This window comes from Prunus persica, chromosome G6, assembly GCF_000346465.2.
Source record: "Prunus persica cultivar Lovell chromosome G6, Prunus_persica_NCBIv2, whole genome shotgun sequence".
NCBI classification, from domain to species: Eukaryota; Viridiplantae; Streptophyta; class Magnoliopsida; order Rosales; family Rosaceae; genus Prunus; species Prunus persica.
The window spans coordinates 8988226-9004472 of NC_034014.1; the positions used below are offsets into that span (position 1 = coordinate 8988226).

The 16247-nt window shown below is 35.0% G+C and overlaps 2 protein-coding genes across 2 annotated transcripts; both read right to left on the reverse strand.

Annotated features, from left to right (window-relative positions):
- LOC109949593 (two-component response regulator ARR17-like) lies at positions 1549-3076 on the reverse strand. The gene is made up of 5 exons (XM_020565663.1): positions 2923-3076; positions 2422-2498; positions 2199-2276; positions 1946-2016; positions 1549-1805 (listed from the first exon to the last, which is right to left on the reverse strand). Exons 1-5 carry the CDS (start codon positions 3074-3076, stop codon positions 1673-1675), a joined length of 513 nt encoding a protein of 170 aa, XP_020421252.1. The 3' UTR covers positions 1549-1672.
- Positions 11905-13608, reverse strand: LOC18775385 (ankyrin repeat domain-containing protein 30A). The gene is made up of 4 exons (XM_007205952.2): positions 13095-13608; positions 12704-12814; positions 12321-12401; positions 11905-12231 (listed from the first exon to the last, which is right to left on the reverse strand). The coding sequence occupies exons 1-4, from the start codon at positions 13344-13346 to the stop codon at positions 12157-12159; spliced, it is 519 nt and encodes a 172-aa protein (XP_007206014.1). The 5' UTR covers positions 13347-13608; the 3' UTR covers positions 11905-12156.

Here is a 16247-nt window from a genome sequence, read left to right on the forward strand (position 1 = left end):
CCATGGCAAAGGGAGCTCCAGGGCAGCCACTAGCCCCCCAGCAAAATGTGTTTCCAACAATTGCCCTTTGCCATGGCAAATACTATTCATTTTTTTATTTTTTTCACAACTTTGTTTACTTAAACAATTAATTTGTATAATATTTTCGGATAAGATTTTATTTTATTAGTTGTATTTTATTTTATTATTTGTATTGGTTGGTATTTATAGAAAAAAAAAATGTATGAGGATTTGGTGTTAAAAATATTGACTAAGTATGAAAAATGATTTTTTTGGAATAATCATTTTCTCAAGATAATTTTTGGCGGCTTTTATTCCTTACACATCAAATAAGAAAACTTGATTTTATGGGATTTTAGTATGAAGTATATATTGACTTAATGAGCCATCATTTTTAGCCTAAATCGTATTTTGCACTAAAATCGGTTTTTTATATTTTGATTTGGTGGGAATTTAATTTTCTAGTATTTTTATTTGAATTCAAATAGGGGGTACTTCCTTATTTACATTGTAAACTTAAGTAAATGGAGTTGTCCTTTTACTTTCATTTATTTTTATATTACTCCATTTACTTAAATGTTGAAAATGAAAATAAGGTATAGAGAAAAAGAAAAAAAAAATCAGTAATTTTTTGGTATTTTTTAAATTTTTTTTTCATTTTTTTATTGCACAAAAATTGGCTGCCGTTGGATTACTAGAAAAAATATGATCGGAGACCCAGCGCTCGCCACATGGACTAGGGCACTGTAGAGGCGTGTTCAATTTTTTTTTTTTACTGTTGGCTCATGCATTGCACACGCCAACGTTAAAAAAATTTTGAGAGCCTGCTCTGACGTCACGACGACGTCAGCTGGAGCTCAAGCCAACCTTCCCCTAGGGCCAGCCCAGTTCGCTGGGCCCTACTCCTTGCCCTGGCAGAATTTTGTTGCTGGAAACACCATTTTTGGTTCCCCCCTAGCCCTCCCATTGGGCCCCTTGCTGGAAATGCTCTAATAAGGGGATTTAAATGAGCAAGAATTTTATAGTGAGGTCGTGTATGTATTACTTTTAGGTAATGTCCTAATTTTTAATTGTTAAATTAAATTGGTTAATCTGATTCATAATTTTTGTCATTATATTTTTAATCGATCAATTTTGTCCTCCACACATATGAGGTATTTGAAATCCTCAATTTTGGTCCTTAAGTTTGTTGATATAAAGCGCAACATGAATTGCATAATAAATAAATAAATTTTTAAAAAATGCTTTACAAAAAAAATTCAAAAAATTAATTTAAAAGCAAAAAAAATCCAAACCCCAATATAAATACTGAAAACAGAAATGGGACAATGGAAAGAAAGCTGCAAGACAACGGCATAATGGAGGAATGAAAACTCTTACCACAAGTAGCAAAATAGGAGGAAGGCACAATATCTCCTTAAACTTCTCTTTGTAAGAAAACTAATCATAATAGGATTCGAAGAAAAGAAATTAACCATGATCACTCTTTTAATGTAAAGAAATTAACAATGATCACTCTTTTAATGTAATTTTCCTTCTGATCGAAAAAGGAAAAAAAGAAGTTAACAATGATTACATTGCATCAAACAAGTTTGAAGTATTGATAGCTAGCTAGGTATTACTTTAAGCCTTTCCTACACATTCTTTTCTTGTATAAATCTTGTCTCTATAATCATCTTCCTACACAAATCAGCCCTTCATCACTACTGTTTCCGGCATTCGACGTCAAATGGCATCTCAATTTCTTAACATCCGATAGCCGGAGAGGCTTCAGCAAGAACTCCTCAGCTCCTTCCTCAAGGCACCTATTCAGGCCAATAAATGTGAGGGATCAGTAATTAACTACTAATTAATTTCATTATTTAAGAAAGAAAAAAAAAAGAGAAATTTAGAATGAACGAGGGACAAAATATATAAATTGGTAGTTGAATTGCAAGTTGCTTACTTCTCAATTCTGGTGGGTATGTTCTCAGATGAAACAACAATTACTGGTATCTGCTTCACTTTTGGCGATTCCTGTTTAGAGGGAGAGATAATTGGCAGGGTTAGATTAATTAGTCAACTATAACGGCATACCAAATAGTTATCTCATGAATTTCATGTTTCACATGGAATGTTAAATGTTAAATGTTCAAGTCATTGATTAAATGAGTGATCGGTTTTGCAATATTAGGGGTTCAATCAAAAGTTAACATTACCTTAATTTTTTTTAGAAGCTCATACCCTGTCATTCCTGGCATACAGTAATCCGTGATTATCATGTTTACATTTGAAACCTGCAAAGACATGGATGCACATTAAATTTACGAACGTTCATTATGTGACAATGTGACAGTTACACCTCAAATATTTTCAAATGAAAAAATATAACAATAAAGGCAGATAAGGTTGACAAAATCTACTTATGGTCAATTGACTTACGGTGTTGCTAAAGTTTTGTTGCCCGTCTGCCAGGCCCAAGAGTTCCAATGCTCCATGTGCGTTCTCTGCTGTGGTTACTGCCATAACAGGAACCCCAATATTATTACTAAAATTTATACCATAATTATATAAATAATGAGTAAATAAATTTTCTGTTTCTCTATAAAAAAAAATTCTGTTAAACGATATGGCAAAGATCAAAATCATAGAAAATACCAACAAGGGATAGCTAGCTCCCTATTAACTGACGCTCCTCATATTAAACCACACTAGTTTGGTGGTGCTAAAGCTTCTTCTCTATTTTCTTTTAAGGCGACCAATATTTTTACGAATTCACTTAAATTATATCACAGATACACAATCATTATGACTAAATCTAAAATCCAACATATGTTATTTATAATTTTAACTAATTTGTAATACCACGGGCATCAATTAATTTTTTAAAGGAAAAGAGATAGATTAGTCAAAAAGAAAAAAAGAGAGAGATTATAAATATACCTTTGCAAGAGGAGTGGGTGAGTAACCTTTCAATGATTTTGCGGTCCACAAAACTATCATCAACAGCCAAAACATGAGGTACTTTATCACCACTGTCCAACCCCATTGATGCTGCAGCAGAAGAAGAAGGAGGAGAAGCAGAAACAGCAGCCATTCTCAATTAAATCTCTCGAAGTCCAGACAAATTAAGCCACGAAATAACAAACACAGCCCTTCGCTGAATATATAACCAAACAAGGCATACAAAATCAGGGAAAAATCAGAGAAAGATCAAATTGTCACAGATATTTTGTCATGTTTTTAGGTGTTTGTTGTGATATATATATATTATATAATATGATATGATATAATGTGTGTTTTTACATGAACATCTCCGGAAGGAAAAATATAGGGCCTCCTTTCAGATTCACTGCTTATTAGAGATTTTGATAATCCACTCCAGCTCATCAAGATTTCATGTTCGTCTAATTCATTAATAAATCGTAAACTTCTTGGATTATGTATCCTTAATTGTATCATCATATATACTAAGCACAGAAAGCGATCGTGATTAATTCCTAGTACGCAGATCAATAAAAATCTACAAGATACTGAAATATATAGTATCTCATAAATCCTAGTATCCCACGAGCCAGGAAATACCAAAATTAGAGGGCAAGCAAGGGAAAAAATCGGCCAACAAAAAAAAAAAAAGGAGAAAAGAAAAAGCAATTTGTAACTATGTACGTTCTATTTAATCAAATAAAGCACATGAAAATTAGGCAGTCTTTTAAGAACAATTGGCTGGTACAAACACACAAATTAGGTATGTGCTATTGCATTTTACATGTACTAAACTCTGATTTTTTTACCATTGACAAATAAAACTGATTTTTTACCATTTTATTAGGAAAATATTTAATAAAAAAAGGTTATCATATACCTGATGGCTACGGGGGAACTACCCTTGGGCAGGGCTCCCAAGGCAAAATTTTGAAATTGTATTTTAATTATACCACATAAGCACTACCAAAAAAAAAAAATGTGGCGAATGTCACCAAATAATGGTGATCAAGGACGGATCTATTACTAGGCTGGAGTGGGTTCCAGTCTAGGGGAAGATTTTTAAATATTAAATATAATTAAGTTTATTCCTACTCCAATAAATATTATTCCACTACCACTAGCGAACCTGTTAAGGGGCAAGGAGGTGCTGCACCTCCTCTTACCAGAAAAACCATTGTACGTGCTTGAAATTGCCCTTTTACTCAGCTGGTGGTGGTGTACAGATTACCTTACTTTCATTTATTTTTATATTACTCAATTTACTTAAGTTTACAATGTAAATAAGGAAGTACCCCCCATTTGGATTCAAATAAAAATACTAGAAAATTAAATTCCCCCCAAATTAAAATTTAAAAAATCAATTTTAGGGAAAAATACGATTTAGGCTAAAAATGATAGCTCATTAAGTCAATATATACTTCATAATAAAATCCCATAAAATCAAGTTTTCTTATTTGATGTGTAAGGAATAAAAGCCGCCAAAAATTATCTTGAGAAAATGATTATTTTGAAAAACTATTTTTCATACTTAGTCAATATTTTTACATAGAACAATTTTTCATGTATGATATGAATGCATGAAGGGACCTAAGATCAATCTAGGTAAAAAGCCTTAGATGTTCAATCCACAAAGAGTTTTTAACCTTTCAAAATTGCACATCTGCTAAAAAATTTCTAGGTCCGCCAGTGTCCACTACACCAAATAAATATAATAAACTAATAATAGCCCAATTTAAGTAAAGTAAATAATAGCTTTATTTAAAATAAGCCCATTCCTAAAGCATATAAGAAATAATAAACATCAATCCAAACCTATATAAATTTGATTAGAAGTAGAACTCACGCTAAGGCTCTACCAACATTTTTTTATTTTTTATTTTCTTGTAAGGCTCTACCAACTTGACCTATTCTAATCGTACTGATATTGGACTACACCCACAGAGAGCAACACCCAAAACGCCATATTTGAACCTTGAGAGCCTAGAGGAAATAGCTCTTCTCCTCTTAAAAATGGTACCAACCTATCTTCAGTGGGTTCTTCAATGTTGGAAAGTTTTTCTCTTTTTTTTTTATATTTAATTTCCAATTTTATTGTTGTTGTTAAGTTTTTATGATTTGGGGTTTGGGTGAATTTTTTTGGAGATTGTTGATATATGTTTTATTTTTGCAACTTGAATTATTAATTAGCATATATAATTTTTGGTGTCTGGTATTTCTTGTTAGGATATCATGTCACGTGATGATAATAGATTGGCAAAGAGAGGAAAAATTATTTATTCATTCTTCAAAAAAAGTGGTAACGATAATAAGGATACACCTTCTGCATCTAATGTTGATACTTCAATTTTTGAGAAACTTTCTGAACTTGGATCTCACGTAGTTCAACCTAAAGAGTTTGATATTGTAATGTGACTTTGTTTGATCTATAAAATTTTATTTACATTTTTGTTTCATGAGAAGAAAAAAAACTAATAATATATCTCCTTTGAGGGAAAAAAAATTTATTTAGCCTAGCCCTATAAAAATTCATGGATCCGCCATTGATGGTGACTGTTGCCATTTTATTTTTAGTGGAGTCATGACCGTGGGATTTGGCATAATGAGCCACTGCGTGGTTTGTTTAAGAGCAACTCCACCCATTTGCCCTTAGCCATGGCAAGGGTGGAGCTAGGGCAGCCACTATTCACGTGAATAGTGGTTGCCCTTGCAAATAGTAATTTGTGTTTCCACCCGTTGCCCTAGCTAAGGGCAATTACTATTCATTTTTTTATTTTTTCCTCATATTTTTTAATAAAAATAATTAATTTGGGTAATATTTTCATATAAGATTTTCGGGTTCCTACGTGTCAAGACTATTCATAATCAGATAAAATTTCCGGATATGATTTTTGGATTCAAATTTCGGATGAATTTCAAAGTTCAAATTTCAGATAAATTTTTGGGTTCAAATTTCGAATGAATTTGGGTTCAAATTTCGAATGAATTTGGGTTCAAATTTCAGATAAATTTGGGTTCAAATTTCAGATAAATTTGGGTTCAAATTTCGGATGAATTTCAAAATTCAAATTTCATACAAATTAGGGTTCAAATTTCGGATGAATTTCAAATTTCAAATAAGATTTTCATTCAATAAAATCAAGCCACGTGGCATGTCTATCTTGCCAAAATTTTCTATAAAACCAGAGTCTTAGCTCATACATCTCACACCACATCTTTCTATATTTTCATTTCTCAGAGTTTAGAATTCATACTTCATTCATTCTGAATGGAAGAATTTAGGAGATGCTTGGAGAGGCAAGAGAGAGAAACAAGAGAGAGAAACCGTAGAGCAGATGAAGTCAATGAGTTGCAGAGACAAGTCGATGAGCAAGTTCTCATAGCAGTGGCTTTGCAAGAAGAAGAGAACCAAGGTCGCCGCCATGGTTCACAAGTCAGCCGCCGCCGGAATGTGGAAAGACATAGGCATTCTCGGGGTAAGAATCTTTTGAAAGATTATTTTATCCCAACTTCTTTGTACTCTGATGTTGATTTTCGAAGGCGATTTAGAATGCAACCTCATTTGTTCAATAAAGTCATGCATGATATTTGCAATTATGATGCATACTTTGTTCAAAAGTGTGATGCTGCTGGGGTTTTTGGGCTTCTTCCGGAGCAAAAGCTTACAGCTGTTATACGAATGTTGGCATATGGAGCATCTGCTGATCAGGTGGATGAGATTGCCCGGATGGGGAAGTCCACTACGTTGGAGGCTTTGGTAAGATTTTGTCAAGCAGTTGAAACTCTGTATACTAGGGACTACTTGCGTAGACCTACTCCCAGGGACCTCCAACGGCTTCTACAAAAAGTCGAAGCTCGAGGATTTCCAGGAATGATTGGTAGCATCGACTGCATGCACTGGCAATGGAAGAATTGCCAAACTGCCTGGCAAGGTGATTATGGAAATAGAAAAGGCCAAAAAAGTATCATCCTTGAAGCCGTTGCTGGCTTCGACACATGGGTTTGGCATGCCTTCTTTGGAGTTGCAGGATCCCAAAATGATCTCAACGTGCTTGGTCAATCCCCGGTCTTCAACGATGTATTGAGAGGCCAGGGCCCCAATATCACCTATCAAGTCAATAATACAGTGTACCAGACGGGGTATTATCTACCTGACGGCATCTACCCGAGGTGGACCACTTTTGTCAAATCTATTCCGAATCCCCGATCCCAGAAGTAAAAATTATTTGCTACCTATCAAGAGGGATACAGGAAAGATGTCGAAAGGTGTTTTGGTATCCTTCCCAATCCGTCATGTCTATATCTTTTTTGCGCAAATACTCCCTTTCTCGTGCATACTCAGCTTGAAGGGTCAACTCGTTATCTTGGCGTTTTTGCTCTATTTCAATTCTTAGGCCATTTTGCCTTGTAATTTCCTCCAAAAACTTTGAATTATGATTGCTTGAATTACCCACTTTCTTTGCCTTCGCGGCCTTTCGGCCAATGGGCCTCGGCTCCTTTTTCATGAGTGAGTCTTGACTCATAGGAGAATCAAGAGGTGAATCCGGTGCCATTGAATCACGGAGTGGCGTCTCGTTTAATACAACGTCGGGACCCGTTGGAATAATTATGAAGCGTTTGCAATATTTGACCACCTCCCAACATTCATGATGGGTGAAATTTTTTTTGCCACCCCCGGTTGCACCGAACCACATTTGTGCTTGTATAATCTATTTAACAAAAAAATGGAAATGCAATAAATATTTAAAATATATTGGATATGCAATAATGAAAATGCAATTAACCTTACAAATAAATTAGAAGTGCAAGAAAATTAAGAAACAAGTGGAAATGCAAGAAATATTAACAACATATTGAAAATGCAAGAAATATGAACAAAATATTTAAATTGCAAGAAATATTAACAAAATATTGATAATGCAAGAAATATGAACAAAATATTTAAAATGCAAGAAATATTAACAAAATATTGAAAATGCAAGCAATATTAACAAAATATATATATATTAGGAGATTAAACTTAATAAAACAAAAATTATAAAATACTTACCTCGTTAGTACGATTTTCCCCGCTTCTATAGTTGTCTATCGCTTTTGCTAGGGCAGCTCTCCATTTTCCCAACTCTTTATTCAGGATTTTCCACCTACTGGATAATGCCATCTCCGTACGAGTAGACCCCGGAATTTTTTCACAAAATTCGGCATGAATTTTTTTCCACATATGAAAAAATTTCATCTCATTGCCGGACACGGGACAATGACAAATTTGGAGCCAAGCCTCACACAAGGAAACATCTTCCATGGTGCTCCAAGCCCCTCCGGTTTCGATAGAATAAGCCATAAAAATATGAAATCAAAATGCTAGATGAAAAAGAAGAAAATGTTGAGTAAAAAGAGTGAATAATAGTAGAAGTATAATGAAATGTAAGAGTATTGGTGTTGAAAGTGAAGGGTATTGATAGGTATTTATAGAAAAAAAATATCAGAATTTTTTAGAATTTTTTTAAAAAATTTACGATTTTTTTTCATATTTTTATTGCCCAAAAAAGCTTCAGTCGTTGGATTAATTTGGAGAAGCAGATCGGAAGGCTGGGGAGGCGACACGTGGCAGCGTACCGTTGGAGCTGGCGTCGCGCTGACGTCAGCGCGCGCTGGTTCAAATTTTTTTGCCGTTGGCGCGTGCATTGCGCCAACGGTAAAAAAATTTGAATTGCGCTCGCTGACGTCAGCGTGACGCGAGTGCTGACGTCAGCAACACGCGAGTTGGACCTGGGGCTGGTCTCGCCTTCGGGCTGGCCGAGTTGGTGGGTCCCACACCACCCCCGGGCCTGGGCTGTAGGCTGGAGCAACTTTTTTTTTTTTCCTGCCCTCGCCTCGGGCTGGGCTCCCTTGCTGGAGCTGCTCTAAGATTTCATTGGGTCCAATTTTAACTATTTTTTAAAAGATATTAAGCTTCGTTTTTCCTTTGAATGATGTTTAATGCTCCTTAATGCTTTCTAACACTCATAAATTAAGATTTTTAATGCTTTGTTATTCTCAACTGCGTGGTTTGAATTCTTTCTAACACTCATATAATTGGTTTTTTTGTCAAAGCTATCTTTTTTTTTTTATACCTTGTAATGGTTTCTTTTGTACTACAGTTTCTACCCATATGCATCTTCAATTTTGAGATATATCAAATTAATAAAATTTAGCCCACCCATTTGGAAATTCCTAATTTCGCCATTCCTTAGTAGACTCTTCATTTAGACGGAAGGGTGTGGATGATAATAGCAAAACTCGACCCAATCTGACTTGTTCCATTCCCATCTCTCATAGCAACTCTAACGGTTACTTTTGCCAAGGCAGGAGGGGGCCCAAGCCTCGTTTTTCTCTTCCAGGGGGCTAAGCTGTCCGGGTAGCAGTTGGGTCCCACGAAACGAGGCCAGCCCAAATGCAAAACAAGCCCGTGCTCTAGCCTGAGTTTGCTGACGTCTGCGATGACATCAGCAACCAAAAAAAATACTAAAAATTTCAGATTTTTTTTTAAAAAATAAATAGTTAGTCATATTCTTCACTTCCCACACCAAAACTCTATACAAATTTCTATCCTCATATCTCATATGAATAGTGGTTGTCATGTCAATGGGTGAAAACACCACAAGCCTTTTGCAAGGGCTGCCACTATTCACGTAAATAGTAACAACCCATGCCTTGCTCTTGCCCTTGCCCTTTGCCATGGCAAATGGGTGGAAGTGCTCTAAAGTATTGTGCTTAAATAAACAAGAAAAGAAAGGATTTATTGAATAAGGTTTCTAAAATGTGCAAAATAACATAGTTCGGTAGATAAAACTGAAACAAGATTGCGGATAATCAAATGACTAAACAATTCATTATTTAGCTTATTTTTTGCATGGGTCATCTTTGAAAGAGAACCTAAAAATCAAATCATTCTAATGATTAGATTCATTGTGATGGTAACAACATCACGTGATATTTACCACTCCATTCATGTTATACATGTGTACATATTTATTCATATTATTATACCGTAAGTCCATGACATATCAGCCTCATCGTCCACCCATATTATAATTTGTGGATTACTAACACCACGTGACGGTTTGACCGTCACACTAAAAAATTTCTCTTAAATTACAAATTAGAAATAAGGTGTCCTTATTTTCCTTAAAACATAGACATCCTAATCCTAGCCTATCGACCAATTTAGGGTTTAGGGATGACGTGTGGACATTTTCCAATTGTTGAAATACATTATTGGGTAGCCATAGGGATAGGGATGATGTGTAGACTTTTCTTACAATAAAGATTTCTTTAACGTGGAAACATTTACTACAATTTGGTCCGTCTCCCTTGTCTATATAGACATCAAAATAGTGAGATGTACCTGGCCACTCAAAACTACAGAAGAATAGTGTATTCACCGTGAAGGCGTTAGGTCTAAAACTGAATTCAAAGGACCAATCAGGAGGGGGGGAGCACTTTGACACCAAGATCGTCGTTTTTGGATTTGCAGTGAACGGTGGGTCAAGCCTCCGCCCAAATCATTTGTCACTCTAACATGTCATTCCTTGGGACCAATATCTGCACCACAAATTGTAATTGTGAACAACAAAACCAGAACTGCCAGCAGTACATTTCTAATGAACGAAGCCATGATTGTTTGAAGTTTTTGTTTTGGTGAAAAAACACAGAGACAAATCATGCTTTTTATAGTTGATAATTTGGTACCATATGGCCTCAAAACAAATTGAGTATGATTTGCATTTTTATGGTAATCCATGAGGTTTATAGAACATAGTAACAATTTGATATGAATATTATGGAAAAATAAGTAAAAAAAAGAATAGTAAAATTCCATAATATGTTTTTATTGTTTATTTTTGTCAAAATTAGTAATTTATTCAAGTAGATAACACATCAATAACGAACATAAGGTAGCACCACAGTTGAAAAGTGGGCCAAACTCTCCCTCCCTCCAAGTGCAACCGGGTTCGATTCACATAGGAAACAATCTTGAAACAATCCAATATAATACTCTCAATCAATTGTTAGGCTTGATATCAAGCAATTAACCTTTTTTCGGCTACTGCTTTCTCTAAAAAGAGTAATGAAGTGTATTTTAATAAAGAAATTTTAATAAATAGTTTTTTTAAAGTATTAATAAATCATAAAAGAAAAAAAAATATTAAATAATTTTAATTGATGTGGTTATCACATAGACATGCCACATCATGTGGTATAGAAATGTGGGATAAAAATGTGGTAAGTGTAGCATTACTCTTATCAATATCATTATTACTATTTACCAAAACAAATATTGATTATTTATTGCCGTTTTGGTGCCACTTTGTTCTTTGAAACAGTGCAAATTGTGAGTTTAAATATAATACAACTATTCTGAGGTGGAATAATTAATCTTCATTAGATTAATCAAATAGTTAAGATTTTTCTAAATACGTATAAATATGTGGATGCTAAATGTAAAAGCTATATGGAATTATTTATTTCCACTTTGTTAAAAGAGGTTTTCAAGTTCTAATCAAAAGAAAAGTTTTTTACTTTGTTGTTGTGGTGAAATACTTCTAGGCCAAATCTCAAGTAGTGCTATTGTGCACGGTGTTATTGCAATGCAGTGCTACTGTGCACGGTGTTATTTTGCAATGTATGTGAACTCCATAAAGATTAGCTAAGATGTCAGAGACTATACCAACAGGATATAGTCCAGTAAAAAAGGGTATTGACTTACAAATTAATGGTCTCAGATTCGAACCCTCATGGCACGTGATAATGTGTGTGAGAGTCTCCACTTCCCTTGTGTAGTTTAGACTATCATTTGTATCTAAAAACAAAATATATCTGAGCACCAAGCAGAAGTCTTCTCTTAAGCAACTCTCAGCAATATTCTTGATGACACATCACTTTGGTGGTTAAGATTAATTTCATAAAAATAGCTCCCTTTTCATTTCACAATTTCATTAGCAGACAAACATATCTCACAATTCTACATATACATTCAGTGGCAATATTGTTGGGGGTGTTTATGTCAATACCAGAGAAAACCTTTCTTGAATATAACCAGTGAAATAAAGAGACAAAAAAATCAAAAAAATGATATCAATTGTAAGCACAAAGGTCCTAATTACAGCACACACGCACAGGCAGCCCATCTTAATCCTTGATTAGCACATCTTAACGCAGAGTCTCTACATGTTTGTTCAGCTCCTCCAGCTTCTTCATCCTCAACTTCTCACTTTCACCCACAAGCTGACAGAAAACATGTACATGTTTGATATTATATGAAAGCTCTTATTAGATTTAATTGCTTGTATTTGCAAGCAAGAATGAATACTCACCTCCTTCAATCTGGAAACTAGTTGAGCTTTCTCTTTGTTCTTCTCGTTTAAAGCCTCGAGTGCTTCTTTGTATTCTTTCTCCTGTGACAAATTTATAGAGCCATCAAGGGGGACTTAGTATGCGTACGGCTACAAAAAAATTTAAATGAAATCTTGCACGAAATGTGTTGGGGGTTGTGTGGCTCGATACAAATCATAGATGTGGAAAAGACCATGATCCTATATCGGACAAGTACCACAATAATCTACAGCTTAAAAGTAGGCGGCTCACCACTAAGTAATTTCAATTTCTTCTGTGATAACATGAGTAATTGCCATAAAACTGAATGAGAGCTATAGCATAAAGAAACCAACTTATAGAGAAAATGGTGACAAAGTTTCACCTTCCTCTGGCAGCTCTGGCCTAGTGGCTTTAACTCCTTGTTAACTATGTCTATCCTCTTCCGAACATTTGCAACTTCCTTTCTCATTGGATCTGTCAGTGCTTCAAGCTCCTAAAAGATATCATAGAAACATAGTCTTGAAGCATCCTCCATATCTCATCATTGACAAGTTTTAGATGAGCAAATAAATAATAACACATATTTTTTCATCACATTAAATCTATGTACACTTCTTTTTTCTTTTTCTCAATCATAGGTCATCATTGTAGACAAGATAAAGACTAAAATATTAAACTCTTGAACATCCTAAGTGGAAGAGATAGAAACTTGTAATTTGGAAAATGAACCTTTGAATTCTAGCATAGTTTGGCAATTTTAGTTCATCACTTACTTCTTGAATCTCAGCCAAGCGCTTAGTTGTTTCTTCAACCCTTCCCATCTGAGCCTGGACCTTGTCCTTCACCTCCGACTTCTTCCTCTCAATCTCTTCTTCCTTTGCCAGGAACAAAGCAACCGCAGACCTTGACATTTCTTCTTCCTTGTCATCATTTACAGGGCTCCCATTGTAACTGACAATACCGGAGTTCTTAACTCGCTGCATCTGCGATTGCTGCTGCTCCCACATCTGTTTCGGCGTCGCCATTGGTTTCTCTGCAACACCCTTTCCTCTCTCCCTTGCAGCACTACTCTCTTCTCTCTCTCTCTCTCTTCTGCTCTTTTTTCCTTCAAATGATGGCTATCTTTCTCCTGTTGGAGTTGGTTATAGCAAAGCTGGCTTTAAAGGTATGGAACCCCCCAACTTACTTTACAGCATAAACTTATTACAATGACCTCAAAAGACAAAAAACACCTACTTCCTTTATAATCATAAAGTTTAAGGGTGGGTTTCACCTTTGTTGAACGAGGACTTACTCAAAAACCTCTTATCTTCTTTTCCACCTTTACTCAAATGCCTACTTGATATATACCCAACAAAAACTTTCCCTTTTAAATAAATAGGTTAATTAATTATTGATAAAATGCATCAATTTTTCCCTTTAAAATAAATATAAACTTTGATCAAGGGTCTAGATGGAGCTGTTTTGGTGAGGTAGCTATTTTCTTAAGTTGGTATCTTGGCAGATTCAGCTAACCAACTTCATTTCTCATGTCTTTGTGTACAAAATTACACTGTTTATTTTGCTTATATTATACTTTATTAGCCCACTATCCACCTAGGGTGCAGATGAACCACCTAGGGTGCTGATGAAGAAATACACTACAGTGTAATATGCAGGAACAGTTTTTCATAATAATTCTAAAATGAAGTCTACTTGTATGCCAGATATGATTTGCATAAGTGAAAATTGGTTGAAGGGTCTAACAGAGTATTGGTAATTATTCTTTGTCCTTGAAGAGAGGTGCTTGGGGTGGAAGTTTTGTTTTGAGGAGTGGACTGTAAGGGCTCACCTACACATCAATACTGATGAGAGCCTTAGGGAACAAGACAGATTAGGAGAGATTGGCAGGCTAAGCTAGCTAGCTTCCTTTATCACATATAGTTCTCCTTCCAGCCTGGGCATACAAGAAACGAGAAAGACTTGCATGAAACGGAAATCAATAACACTATGACACGTATAACACTTTCACGTGACATAAGATAGCAAAACAGTGTCATTGCTACTAAGTTTTTCTCTCTCCTACAGGAAAGAATCTCCATTTGCAAACATAATTATATGGCTATTTACACCAAGGGTTTAAGTAAAATGATGAATGTTTGGAAAAGACTCAAAACACATTGTTCTGGATAGAACACTAACAAAAAAGAATGAAAACCACTGTTATACGGTAGATATTACATGATTGTTATTAGAGCCTAACGCAGTGCGCCTACCGTATAGAAACTTAAGATTTGATTTGGGTTTTGTAATTGACATTCTTAATTTCCAATTTCATTTTTTCAGGCATATATATATATATATATATATATGCATATTTGATATTGTTTTAAATTTCCAAAGCTAGGTACATCACGCGTTTGTACTATTTTTAATTCCATGATTAGTTGATATGATTTGGGACCCCATGAGCACTTGGTTATGAGTACATATCATGCTAATGAAGACTTTCCAGCATAACACTGTATGGTCCTGATTTTAAAACCAATCTTATAAATTCATCAATCTTTTCTTCTTTCTCATTCCATACAGTACAGGTGGTGGACTATATGATTAGTATTGCGACATCCACTTTGTTTTTTTTGGGTTTTTAATTTGTTTTTAACTTTAAACCAATCTATCCATGTCTGCCCTGTTGCTGGGGGCCATATCAAATTTGCAAAGATTCTGAAAATAATAATAATAAAATAATAAAAAAGAGAAGAAAGAAAGGAACAATTTGACCAGTTTGATTGGGTTTGGTGGTGGCGGGACTAAAATTTGAACAATGTGGCAAAATGTCTACGCTTGTTTGGTTGCCATTTCCTAGTGATTCTCTTGCTCTTTTGTTGGTGGTGGCCTGTGCTGGGCCAGGGTGGTCAGAGACCAGTTGAAGCCAGCAGGGTCCGCATGTTCACCCAAAAGAAGAGCCAGAATTTTCTTGATTTTATTTTTGTTTATATGTGGCCAGGAGATTTAAACTAAGAACCTGGTTTGGAAGATTCGGATTAAGAATCTCGTTCAATTGGAAACTTCATCAAAATTTCATTCAAATAAAAATCTATGGACCTTTAAAATTAAAAGGTTACTAGAAACACTCGATTTTTCACAACAAAATAGATCAAATCTTAAAAAAAAAAATCATACAAAACTAGAGCGAAAACGAACAAAGAGGCAAGGAAAAAGGAAGAGGCATCTACAATTCCCTTGTCGCCGGCACCGCCCCCTCCGTCTCCTTCCCCTTCCCCACCATTGCCGGGCACCCCTTCACCTTGTCCGCTATCTTTTTTATAAACTAATCTTACTCATCACACCCATAAAGTTTATGTAATATCAATTCTGCACTTGTTTACTTGTGGATCAATTTTTAGATTTCATAAGAGTTTCAAAGGAAAAAAAGAAAAGAAATGATGCTGTGAGATTAGTATTTACATACATGGATCATTGGGATGAGACTCATGTATGAGGAAGTGTCTTAATGATCTATAAAAAAAAAAATACGTCTTTTCATATTTGGGGATTATCAAGGTTCATGTTATTAGTTCTAATTAATTCATGTCTTTACTTAGTTAGGGATAATTTTTTTTAGTATAAGCAATTAGGGAAGAGGGGTTTGCACAAATTTTTATATATTTATGGTTGAAGGTGAAAGAGCTCAACTAACTAAGCTATACTCCATTGGTCATATTTAAGGAGAAACACTTACATGAAACGGGATATCACTATTTTGCTGTCTCCGTTCAATCACAATATGTCATGCGTGATAACTTTTCCACGTGACGGACTGTGATCGGCCGGGAATAACAAAACAGTATTATCTCCGTTTCATACAAGTTTTCTGCATATATAAATGTCTTTTCATGTTTAGGGATTATCTAAGGGATTATCTAGGTGTAATTATCTAATAC

Coding starts and splice junctions, on each gene's coding strand:
- LOC109949593 (XM_020565663.1), bottom strand. CDS start 3,076: ATGGCTGCTGTTTCTGCTTCTCCTCCTTCTTCTTCTGCTGCAGCATCA. Junction 2,277..2,421: donor AACAAAACTTTAGCAACACC/GTAAGTCAATTG, acceptor ATGTCTTTGCAG/GTTTCAAATGTAAACATGAT. Junction 1,806..1,945: donor ATACCCACCAGAATTGAGAA/GTAAGCAACTTG, acceptor TGGCCTGAATAG/GTGCCTTGAGGAAGGAGCTG.
- LOC18775385 (XM_007205952.2), bottom strand. CDS start 13,346: ATGGCGACGCCGAAACAGATGTGGGAGCAGCAGCAATCGCAGATGCAG. Junction 12,815..13,094: donor GCTTGGCTGAGATTCAAGAA/GTAAGTGATGAA, acceptor GATATCTTTTAG/GAGCTTGAAGCACTGACAGA. Junction 12,232..12,320: donor TAGTTTCCAGATTGAAGGAG/GTGAGTATTCAT, acceptor GTTTTCTGTCAG/CTTGTGGGTGAAAGTGAGAA.